Raw genomic sequence first — 13,213 nt, forward strand, 5'->3', positions numbered from 1 at the left:
AAAGATTATATTAAAAAGATACATTTGGCAATTAACTGAAACAAGGAACTTTAACTAAAATCATAAATAGTACCAACTAAAAAAGTAAGTTCTGCTAAAACGAATATCTTTGAGTAGGACCCAGAATAGGCCACGATGGGGTTGACTACTGTATGTTTCCCACTCTGCTAGACTGACCACATGAGGCAAGAATTCCCTTCCCTGCAAGGATGCCTTATGACTCTCATGGACAGCGAAGAAAAGCCAAAGGCCATCCATTTTAAACTCAGAATCTCCTGTATCATAAGCCAATCGGACTCCCTAAATGTTACCCAAACTTGATGCTGACAAATACATCTTTTCCCATTCTAGGATATACAGGTGTTTCTAATTTTTAAACCAAGGACAGGGCTTCATTTTTACCCTGACAAGTGCTCTGGTTCTTTACTTCAGCCCATTGCTACATAGAATCTGTGACAAAGGCATTCACTTTACCTCCAAATTTCTGGAAATCTACAAATGATACTGGAGATTTCTGTATCCTCCAAATAGCTGATAAAAGTAAATAAAATGCAGCTTTTTAAATTGTAGTTTTAAAGTAAAATAAACATTTGTAATCATAAGAATATAGCTATTTTGTCTTTATAGAGAAAGGAAAACACTCCATGGCCCTGTTTCTTTGGTTTTTCAGGAAGGTGGATCTTTCTGCTGGAACTGGTAAGAACTTTTCTGGAATCTATGGAAGGGGTGGCAGATCTACTAGCATCACCTGTGAGAGCCAGGCCCCCAGAGAGGAGGTGTTCTGGGAAGGGGATTCTGTAGGATATATACAGGCTGTTTCAAAACAAGATGAGGGGCAGAAGAGGCAGATTAAGAAATGAGGGGTCCTGGCAATGTCCCCAATACAGAAGCGTCCTCTTGCCAGAGCCTTTTAATGCTGCTCATGTTCTGCTTTTTTTATTTACAAATAAGTGGGAAAAGATACTTGCTTTGCAATATCATAGCAAAAACAAAACAAAATGAAACAAAAAAAATTGTAGCAAAAGCTTGGCCATTTTATAACAAAAGACAGGCTCATGCTGTCCATCTCTGAAAATTAGGAAGAGAGGCAGCAGCAAGGATGATCCTGACCCACCATGCTTTGGAGAAAAAGTGAGTATGTCCATCAGTGCATTTTGTTGAGACAAGAGGGAAGAATGAGGAAAAATATTGCAGAAGTTTCACCAACATCCAACTATCTTAACCATAAAGAACTATACCAAACATATTGAAGCTGAAAATCAGCATTTCTAAACATTTTAATTTTATTCAGATTTAATCAACAAGTTAATCTATTACTTTGATGAAAATTCTTTTAGCTAATGAAAAAAAAAAAAGGACACACAACCTGAGGCCAATCTGATTTTGCTTTATTGAATACTATCCCACACCCAATATTTACAGATGTAATTAAATGGAATTTATAGGACTACCAAGTGAAACATTTTAAAAAGTTAATCTGAGACACTCTTAATGGAAATCATCAATTCATATGTGTTAATACAATAATTAATTTAAAATTTTCAGCCAATATCCAAGGTGGTTCAGTTCATAAAAACTCTATTTTCAAGAAGAGAGAAGTCTGAGGAAATAAAAAAAAAATTTTTTTTTTTCAGAAAAATATTTCCGTATCTAGTCACAATCTTCCAGTTTTTCTGTAAAAGAAATCAATAACAATTATAGACATTCTGGCCACCACGAATTAAATATAGATTTCTCAGATGCATGACTATTCTCCTTAATGCCATATTTAGCTTGACACATAGAAAAACTATTCTTCTATCATGTTTTCATGATAGGCTTAAGTATTTTTTAGGTTTAAAAAGAAATATAGACCCAAATTTAAACCAGCACCTAAATACTATAGCCACGCGTTATTATTACCTTGGCTATCCATTATGCACAGTCCATAGAAGGAGCCAAGATGGACAACAAATATGGTATTTCTCTAACTAGTCATAAGTGTGACCTACTGTAGAAGTCAGTTGCGTTTATAGATATTAAGAGGATGCCAGATATACAGTATCTACCTCTGTATGTCTGAGAGAACGCCAAGGACATGTGGACTAATGGCCCGAACTTACATCTGCAACATTCTCAAAATAGAACTGCAAAAATGTGGGGATCATAGTGGCAGATGGGGATATTATTTTCTCTACCTATACAAATTTAAAGATATGAGATGAGGTAGGTTTACTACTCCTCATACATAGAATTCAAGAATTATAGTATTTCTTATCTTTAAAAAGTATAGGCCTATGTTATTACACAGAACCTATTCTCCCCCTTTTCTTTGAAAGATGGTAGTTCTTGGGGCACCTGCGTGGCTCAGTGGTTGAGCATATGCCTTTGGCCCAGGTCGTGATCCCGGGGTCCTGGGATCAAGTCCTGCATCAGGCTCCCCATAGGGAGCCTGCTTCTCACTCTGCCTATGTCTCTGCCTCTCTGTGTCTCTCATGAATAGATAAATCTTTTTTTTTTAAAAGATGGCAGTTCTTCAAAATGTATTATTGTTGCTATTTTTAGACAATCTAAATATTAAAATGTAAATATGACATGTTAATATTAAAATATTAAATGTAAAATTCAATCCTATCTAGCATTTCAAAAATGCCAAGATAAAATGAAACAGCATGTCAATGCTAGCAACTTCTATATTAAAATTCTGAAAACTAAACAGTCTTTAATGATATTCATTTTTGCTAGAATAACACTGCTGAAGAAGCAGATAAGCATGGCATAGAAAATCATCATAAACAAATATCATTCATTATTCACAATTTAAAAACATTCAATTTCCAAAAAGGATTCTGGAAATGGTAGTGGCGCTGGATTTTTCTTTTAAGTAAAAACCTCCCTATCCGCAATAAATAGGTTTCCTGCTTAACAAACCTTTTTTTTTTTTTTTTTAAATACAAAGGCAAATTTCATATAGTTTAAATTCATTGGAGTCTAAACTATTAGTGCTCAAAGGACCTTTATTTTTTTAAAGATTCTATTTATTCATGAGAGACAGAGAGAGAGACATAGGCAGAGGGAGAAGCAGGCTCTTTGCAGGGACTTGATCTCCAGACCCTGGTATCATGTCCTGAGCTGAAGGTAGTTGCTCAACCGCTGAGCCACCCATGTGTCCCAAAACCATTTTTAAATAACAGAAATTAACCCTATTCGTGAACAGTTTAGATAGCTGATAAAAATATAGAGAAATGAGGATAAAGTTGGAAGAGTGGAGTAAGGTGTATTTACAATCAAACCATGGTACAGAGCATCTTCATCTTCACTGATTACTCAATATATACATACATCTGTCTTATAGATATCAGATAAACATATACCTGATGCGTTTCTATTAAATGTAAATAAATTTATCACTGTAAATTTGAATTTTTTTTCTTAAATCCACATTTTGTTTCAGAAATTGCCAACACACTGATGACAATGGCTCTTGGTTAACAACACATTCATGTGAGTGGCATATGCTAGCTTTCTCAAAAATGCAGAGCAGACTTACCAATACGGTCAATAGTTGATCATTTTTCGAAGGGCATCATAGCACTTCCATTTGTCTGGGATGTAGAATGGCTCAAAAATGTGAGGGAACGGTGTGTCATACCCACATACTCTTGATATAGGAGCCTCTAGATTCAGGAAGCATTCTTCCTACAGAGAAGAATACATATAGTTAACTTCAAGAATGTTTCTTTTTATTCACAGAGATGAAACATTTCCACTCAAAATGTAATTCTTTCTAAGGGCATTAAAATAATTAAGTATATTATAATGTAAAAAAAAAGTTAAAAAATAAAGTAACACACAGCATGTTTGACATGATCCCAATTTTACTTAAAATGTTTTTGTACATGCGTCTGCATCTATGCCTCCATACATATCTCTTGTTTAAGCCTAACTGGGACTATACCAAAGACGTTGTCCTACAAATACAAATGTTATGCATGACAAAATCATAACAAAATGTTTATAGGAAACTCTGCAGCTTAAAATTAGTGGTGGTATATGTTTTCTCTTGTGTCCTGTATTTTTCAAATCTTATATACAATGGACATGCATTACTTTCTTAATAAATATTTCTAATTACTCTACAGTCAGGCTGAACTTCTCTACCAGTTACTTAACTGTGCTCTGCATTCTCTCATGGCCAAGCTTTTGTAGATGCTGATAGGTCCATGGCCAATTCACTGCCCAAAGCCCATCGCTCTTTGCCTGACTGATGTGTGCACATCTCTCAGATATCATGTTAGGAGTCACCACTGCTGGGAATCCTTCCCTGGTGGCACTACTGATAAGAGGCGTTTCTGCCCTGAGCTCTTACGGTACTGCACTTGGCAAGATCCGCTGTAATTGCCCAGATATTTGTCTCTCCTGAGAAACAATGAACTCCATGAGGCTAGAGCTCTGAATCAAAAATGTAAACTACCAACCATCCTTGAAGAATTCTATAGGAAATTATCCTTAGAAGAAAAAAGTTATTCAGGTGACCAATTCAAACCTGAAAATAAAATTTTTAGAGAGTTAAAAAAAAAATCTAAAGAGAGATATGTGATTAAACTATTCCTATGAAAATGATATTAACATTACTTTTCACAGCTATTACCTCAAATAAAATCTTAGGTTTCTGCTGATGGTTGCCAGAGGGGAGGTGGGTGGGGAGTTGGGCAAAATGGGTGACAGGGAGAGAGAAATGCAGGTCTCCAATTATAGAATAGTTAAGTCATAGGAATAAAAAGCAGAGTACAAGAATACAGGCAATGATACTGTAATAGTGATGTAATGGGACAGATGGTAGCTACACCTGTGAAGTAGCATGATGTATAAACTTGTCAAATCACTAAATTGTACCCTATAATGTTGTGTCAACTATACTTAAACCCCCCCCCCAAAGAAAAAACTGACGGTTTTTATGCCCCTATTTCTATATTACCTTCCTTTAGAAAAAGTCAGAGGTCCACCTTTCCTTATGTATTTTACTTAACTGTATTTTATTTTAATTTGCTTAACACAATGCTTTTTTTTACTTATTTAATTATTTTTAAAGATTTTATTTATATGACAGAGAGAGAGAGAGTAAGCACAAGTAGGGGGAGGGCAGGCAGAGGGAGAGGGAGAAGCAGGCTTCCCATGGGGCAAGGAGGCCAATTGGGGGGCTTGATCCCAGAACCCTGAATCATGACCTATGCCAAAGGCAGATGCTTAACCAACTGAGTCACCCAGGCACTCCTTAAGATTTTACTTAAATTCCAGTTAACATACAGTATAAAATTCATTTTAGGTGTACAATATAGTGATTCAACACTTCCAGGTATCACCAGGTGCTCATCCAAACAAGTACCCTTCTTAATCCCCATCACCAATTTCATCCATCCCCCCTACCCTCCCTCCCTCTGTGTTCTCTAAAGTTAAGAGTCTGTTTCTTGATTTGCATCCATCTCTCTCTCTCTCTCTTTGGTCATTTGTTTTGTTTTTTAATTTCTACATATGATTAAAATCATATGGTACCTTTCTCTGACTTACTTCACTTAATATAATACTCTCTAGATCCATCCATATTGTTATAAATGGCAAGAAGTCATTCCCTTTATGGGTAAGTAATATTCCATTATATGTATATACCACATCTTCTTTATCCATTCATCAGTCAATGGATACTTTCCATAGTTTGGCTATTGTTATATTCTAAAATTTTCATTCAAGCAGAAATTTTTAAATGCAGGAATCCTGATACCTCATGTTTACTACCTATGCTCTGTGCATATTTCTTCAAGTGACAAACATAACAGGGCAGCAAGGGCCTGAGAACAGGACAAATTAGCATCGAAGAGATCCAACTAGCCATTTACAGTTGGATAACAACCCATAACCACTGCCCCCATAACCCCTATGATTTATAGTGTTGGTTTTTCTTAGCTACAGGAAATCTTCATTAACAACTTGAGAACACTACAAGAATTACCTAAGAAATTCCACTAATAAGCTTTAAAAAAAAAAAAAAGATAGATTGGTGGATTGTTTCTTGTTTGCAACAAATAATTTTAAAAGGATTTAAATTGTTGATATGGGATTAGCTCTGTTTTATTAGTTTAGTTGACACAGGCTGTTTTTCCATCTTCCCTGAATAGGTACTCTTCATAAACTACCCATGGTCAAACTGTAAAGTACAGAAAATCAAAGGTAAAACATTTCACTAAATGCCCTTGACTTTACACTTTACACCTGTTATAAAATAGTGGAAAGCTGAGGCTACAACAAAATGATCTGCCAGTGTTTGTGAAAATGACTCCTTTTAACATAATGACTACCATCATCAAACTTTTTTTTTTCCCCCAAATAACACTGCTCCTAATTCCTCAAGAATGTTACAATCACTCTTTACAAGATACACCTGTGTGTTTGCATGGGCACAGAAAAATGTCTGAAAGGTCACACTTGAACTAAAACTGGCAGTCACCCTCTGAGGCCAGGAGTTGCAAAGAGGTAGAAAGGACTCTACTTTATACCTTATATGTACTGTTAGAGTTTTTATGAAACAGTGTTACTTTTGTAATTAAATAGCATTGATATAAAAGAGTAAAGAATCACCTTCTTATGTGAATAAAAGTTACCATTTTATGTTAGTTTTGTAACTTTATATGTAACATTTCCTTAATTTGGAAACAATTACTATACAGTAAGTGGAATTAAAGTATTTTAAAGTACTGTATATAAGACATATTTTAAAAATCATGGAAGATAACAGAAAAATATGTAACAGAGGACTATGATTCAGTTTTATAAGGATATGCCCTGACCAAATGATACCATTTGACATCCTAATTCTTTGCTAACTGAAGTATTTATTATTAAAGATACTTAAGTTTTTACTTCCACAGCCTTGTGCTAAAACTTCTTTTAAAGATTTCAGAAAAAAAAAGATGTTCGGGTCAAGCAACTACACAGAGTGACTTCCTACTGAGTTAGTTCATATACAAATGATTTGTACGTCGCTATATGGTTCTTTGGGGAACCATCAAAACAGGGCATCCTTGTTTAACCTATTTTTTCATACAGAAGCTGTATACACACACACACACACACACACACACACTTAAAAGGAATATTTGAATCTCATTGGCAGATTTATAGGTCAACATACCACATTAATCCTCCAGAAAATACATATCTCTATTATATACCATATTATGATACCATAATTACTATAGTAACCATTTACCCTGAATTTCCAAGACTGTCCAGATTAATCATATTTTTCTTTTCCTTAACTGTGTAAGAACACTCTTATTTTAAAAACTCTGATGATTTCTGATTTGGAAATAGTAATTCACATAAAATTAGGTAGAAATAATGACCTAATCCACAGGGTTGTGAGGATTACAGGCCATGTCCTCATAGGGGTTAACATGGGAAGTGTCAGTTTCTGGTCTCTCTAAGGAGCTTGTATGTGGAACCATTATAGATGTGAATGTGAGGTTCCAGAGCAGCTTACAGTCTAATATGTAACTAGGGACATCAGAAGGGAACCCATACAGGTGCCAAGAGAAACTTCTCTCCAGCTATTCATGGTCCAAAGTTTTGCCATGCATCCAGTGAAAAGGGAGTATAAATGAACCCTACTGCAATCACTCAGTAATTCCTACTACATTTTGTTGTGGTGTGTGCTTCCACATAAATAATCAGATTCTTAAAGAGAAACAGATATTCCCTCCAAAAGACTTGTATGAAATTCTAGTATATGATATTCTAAATTTACTTTTGAATATCTTTTGGTCATTATGAAAATTTTCTTTCTAAAACAATGTTAATAATAGTACCCAGTACTTATGATGTAGCAAATGGTACATATATTTTATCTTGGTTAATCATTCTAACAAATCTATGAGGTAGGTATTATATTTCATTTCACAGATGAGGAAATCAAGGTGAAAGAACTTTCCCAGGTCAAACAGCTACATACATAGCCAATTAAGATTCCAACCTGACTACAAAGCCCATATTCCTAGTTATTCTTCTGCAAAGTGACTACTGAGGATAGTAATAACAGGAAAAACTCAAATAAAATAGGAATAAAAAGGAATGATGAAAAAGGCAGGCTGGGATTAGGTTTTAGAACAGTGCCTCAAGAGGTATGATGGGTTAAATTCAGTCTAAGACTCTTCAGTGTATATATAAGGAAGGTAGAGGCTGAGACATGTGAAGAAGTTGAAAGCACACACTTAAGCCTAGAAGTAACAGAGTAATAAACAGATGGTCCCAGGTCTTAGCAGCCTCCTGAGCTATCCTAAGCAATTTAAATAAGCATCAGGTTGTTTATATATATTAGCCATCTGGGTTGCTATGCATATTATAACCAGAAAAGGAAGCTGACAATCTGAAATGACAATTCCATATTGTAAAAACCACAAACACAAGCAACATAAATTCTTTATTTGCCTCTTTTCTGTAACAAAACAAAGTCTTACGTGTCTTATAGAAATTGAAAAGCACAGAGATCCTGTATATTTTTTAGCAGGTAAGAGGGAGTAAGTAAAAATTAATTACAAGAGGATCCATTATTATTTTAGGAAAACTAAAATTATCAATCAGTTTTTAAAAATTACATATGCTGCATTTATTCCCATGTTTTGGTGAATGTAATAAGATTATATACTGTGTACATGTAAATATGTATATATGAGGGCTTTCGTGGGATCACTCAAGATCTCTCGGCACTTAACCTCATCTCCCCATTCAAGTTTTAAGTATATCAACCATAAATTCTCCCATCCCTATGTTGCAGAAGTCACAGCACTGAAATCAATTTCGGGCACACAACACTGTGGCTTTGGTCATTCTCCACAAATCTTTTCATTGTTTTTATGGCAAAGCTGTATAACATAATTGATACAGCATGGAATTTGGAATTCTATTTGAAGGGAATACTATGATTTAACTTGTTTTCCTATGATTTAACTCCTCAGAGCCTCTGGCTACTCTACAGAAAACTAGAGGTATTAAAAATTCTGCTATTATATTACATTATCCTATTGTCTTGTAACTCTATTTTGCTAAAGGTCCATTCGCCTCTCCAGATTGTGCAGTAGCGTATAAAGAGTACCTACTTTCAAGCTTGACATAACATAGTGCTCAATAATTGCTAGGTGTTTGCTTCCCTCTTAAGATTCCAAGTTACAATAAACACAAGGTGTTTGAAATTATAGATTAAATCATCAGTGAAGAAAAGATTCTGGTACACGGAACAGTCAACACTAAGAAGTAACATCCCTTATAGCACTGTGTCTGAACAGCTATGCTTTATTGGAGACCTACTAAGCCTTAAAAAATGTAAGGAAATGCCAATAATAAGTAAATGCTGTATAGGAGGAAGGAGGGAGGGAATCACTGAGGTTAGGAGCAGCCCGGCTGCGCACAGGCCTCAGGGAAAGGGAGGGTCCGGTGCTGCCCCCTGGTGGGCATCAGGGAGCCTGGATACCAATTGCCAGTTCCTGGGGCCACAAAGACAGATCCTGGGGCTAGGTGAGGAAGCAAGAGCTCTGGAAATGGTTTAAAAAAAAAAAAAAAAAAAATCTACCTCCCCTCCCCCCAAGGCACAAAATTTCCAAGCACTGCTACTATATAGCAAATTAGGCTGTCAGTTAGCTATGGCTGGCTACAAGTAAAAGAGCCCAACATAATTGCATGTAATCAAAGCATACATACTTTGAAAAACAGTCAAAGAATAAAAGACCACCACTCTGTATCATTTATTTTTAAAGTAATCATTTTGTTTTTGTTTCTTAGTTCAAGGCAATCCCAGGCTCGAATTTCTTTCTGGGAACAATTTTGGAATAATTTTTATTCAGTTCTTCTAATGACAGAAAGTTGGATGCAGCCTATTGTGTTAAGACCACATATCACCTTGAGTTAGAAAGTTATGAAGAAAAGTTTAAAGAGAGATAAGAAAACCTAGGTCTTTTATATATGTTCCTACTTTTTATAGCTGATATGGGCTGATTAAATTACTTAATTTTTCCTGAAAAACATATTTTTCTAAACATTTAATGGAAAGTCAAAAAAGCAGGACATTATAATGGGACATACCTCACAAGTCAAAATAGGTACACATTGCCTACAGGGTTACCTGATAAATCAAAATTCACATTCCTCCTGGGAACAAGGAGAAACAGTTCACAACTTAATTTCAAAATAATAGCTCAGAAAATGGATTTGTAAATTATTTTGCAAGCAAAAAAGTCCAGAATACATCATATAATCATATGCTGCCAATAAACCCATTTAAACTATAAGAATATATTTTGTTTCTGAGGGAGGACAGAATGGGGGTAATAAATTAAGCTATAAATGTAATGAGCACCAAATGAGACACAGAGATCACAGAGTTATCATTTCTTCTCTAGGAGAAAAAAAATTAAGAAATGATTTGTGGATGTGCTTAATTTTAAACCTAAATTCCAATACCATTTAGTCCTAATTTAGTTAAACTATTAAATTAACTATAAAACAACAGAAATCTTGCTTCTAAGTTCAATTAGTTGTCTAGAGGTCATAATGAGCAGTGCAAGAGTTAAACTCTAAAAATACAAAAAAAAAAAAACAAAATAAAACAAAACAAAACCCAATATACCAAATGTTGTAAACCTGATAGTTATAAAGTCAATGAACTTAGAGACTTATATTTTGATTATAAGTTGAATAGTCTTATCTATGTAAGGCTAGACATCCCCCCAGTTCCCCGATACTATCAGATTATATTTGTTTTAAATTTGTTTTAAATCTGCCATGAAACATGCCCATAGCCAAAACATGAGCTTTAGCAGATGAGAAAAAAATGATTCTGGTGCCTTGAATCACACTTCCTTAGCAAATGAGTCACAGAAACCTGTGAAGGCACCATGCCAGCAGCTCCAAATTAATTTCATTATTGAATTAAGTAAATACAACTTTTACTAATGTAAAATATGATTTTTCATTTAAGCTAATCATTTAAATAGTATGTTATCATGTTTTTAAAACTTAGCTTTTTAGAAGACATATTAGGCTATATCAATTTTCTACATAGCACAGACCTATGAAATTAATTCTTCAGGCAGCACAGTTCCTAATCTGCCCTCAAACATCAAAGTTACTGCCCTCAAACATCAGAGCTATCTTTATTTTATTTTTCTGATACCATATGCACATGAGATGCATTCAACAAATACTTGGTGATATGAAGTCTCTCACTTTTAAAATACAGTTGAACCAGTGTAACTAAGTGAAACAGTATATGAATAATATAATTTTATCCAGCTTTCTATAAGACCTAAAACATTACAGTCAAGCTCAGCTATTTCAGCAAAGCTTCTATATAAAATCATGGTCTTGACTAAATTAAAAGCTGAGCTCTCTCTCATTTAACTTCACTGAAATGTCTTCTGTATCTGAGGACTTTAAAAAAAAATTCCATCTCTCCCTCTTTAATCCAAATTACTGGCAATCTGGTACAATTTTTGTTTTCTGCAATTTCTTTAGCTAAAGAATGGAACTGAATTCCAAATTAGGATTTTCATTTAAATTCAAATTCCAGATTTAAAATGGAAGCTTATTTTCTGAAGTTAGAAATATTATTTCTGAACTAAATGGGTTCCCCTGGATATAGTTTGGCTACCTAAAACAAAGTTGGAGTATGATATTAAAACATGTACAGAAATGATTCATGGCTCAAAGTCTATAGTTGTGTTAAAATATAAACATGTTAACATATAATTATCTATGAATCTCAATAGATAAACTGTAGAAACTGAAGAACAAATTTTAAAATCAAAATATTTTAAAATCAACCATTTATTACATAATAGGAATTTTTTATCCTCAGAATGATGGTTTTTTAAATTTCACTGTTTTAAAATCAGAAATAAGTGAAAGTAAGTGATAACTCATTTCTATAATTTATAATGTTTTATCTAAGATCACTTTTTAAGAAACTACATAGTGTTCATTATTGCCTTGGGACTATATTAACTACTTTATAAACACTAATTCGTTTTGCTTTTCATAAAAACTAAATTAGCAACCACATAGGTAAAACTCACACCCCATCCAAACCACTTAGGTTTTCCAGGTAAAACCTGTAAAGGTTTGGTTCTGCTTTTGAGCTTTCCCCCAGATAGTCTTGAGCTGTGACCCAAACTGCCGCGCCACTTTCACCTGAAAAGCACGGTGAGAACAGCAGCCCAAAAACAGTCATTTCTTCCTTAAATCTTCTTGCAAATAAACATCGTATTTATTTGCAGCACTTAATCTCCAAAGATATCCTGAGGCTTTACAAGTTCAAAAGCTAAAGTTAAAATTCTTTTCAGACATACTATGGGCAAATTCTGACATTTATAATGTACTATGGCTACAATGCTTTTGTTAAAACAATTTATATTCAATAGAGAGGGGAAAAAAAGGCAATGCTCTCAAATTTCCACAGACGCTGAAGCTCTCAAATTTTATAGTTCAGAATTCTTCCCTATAGAAGCAAGCATCGGCAGCAGCAAAGTTTGAAAGTGGAATTTCCTGAGAATGTGGGTGCATAATGATAAACATAAGCGACGTGCAGCACTGGGTCATCTCATGAACAAACCTCTCTCTGTCAGGTAGGATTCTTGCTTTTGTATTTGCAGGAAACTTCAAATACTCCTATTAAGCAACTTTCAATGATCTGACAAAACATTTGGTTTTTCTGATTGTTTTTTTCCATAAAATTATTCCTATAGCATTCTAATCCCACCAAATGGTGCTCGGGAGGCAGAAATCAATTCTGGCTACAGCAACCTGATGATTCTTTTGTCTCGTGACACAGGAAATATATTCTTGTAGGATTTGGGGAACTGAACCTGCACTAGAAAAATTTCTATTGGGATTTGCCACTGTCCCAATTTTGCAACCTGATTTTAATTTTCCAGACTAATCACAAAACGAAACTACTTGAATAAAGTGATTTCCCCTTATCTGACACCATCTTTCTAAAAAAGTTTGAGAAGCTGGATAAAGAAATGAGGGCTAAACTAGCTGCTATTTTATGAATGATCTCTTGTTACAATATAAAGTTTATTTTTTGTTACTGCTTTTTCTTTCTCTTTAAGTGTCAAATTTCTAGTTTGTGTTTGTGTATAAATACTAAACCAACTTGCTAAATGTAAAAAAGGCAAGGAAAAGATCA

The 13,213-nt window shown here is 34.4% G+C and overlaps 1 protein-coding gene across 4 annotated transcripts in view; it reads right to left on the reverse strand.

Moving 5' to 3' along the window:
- Positions 1–1,367: 1,367 nt before the first annotated feature.
- Positions 1,368–13,213, reverse strand: part of BCKDHB (branched chain keto acid dehydrogenase E1 subunit beta) — a 211,462-nt gene continuing 199,616 nt past the window's right edge. For 2 of the 4 annotated variants that reach the window (XM_077903277.1, XM_077903274.1), the window contains 2 exons: positions 3,530–3,678; positions 1,368–1,673 (listed from right to left, as the gene is read on the reverse strand). In XM_077903277.1, coding sequence (XP_077759403.1) covers positions 3,538–3,678 — 141 coding nt within the window. In that variant the 3' untranslated portion in view covers positions 1,368–1,673; positions 3,530–3,537. Of the gene's footprint in view, positions 1,674–3,529; positions 3,679–13,213 lie in introns of those variants that run through there. The other 2 variants (XM_077903275.1, XM_077903276.1) reach the window with 2 other exon arrangements.

The sequence above is a fragment of the Canis aureus genome, chromosome 7 (assembly GCF_053574225.1).
Source record: "Canis aureus isolate CA01 chromosome 7, VMU_Caureus_v.1.0, whole genome shotgun sequence".
NCBI lineage: Eukaryota > Metazoa > Chordata > Mammalia > Carnivora > Canidae > Canis > Canis aureus.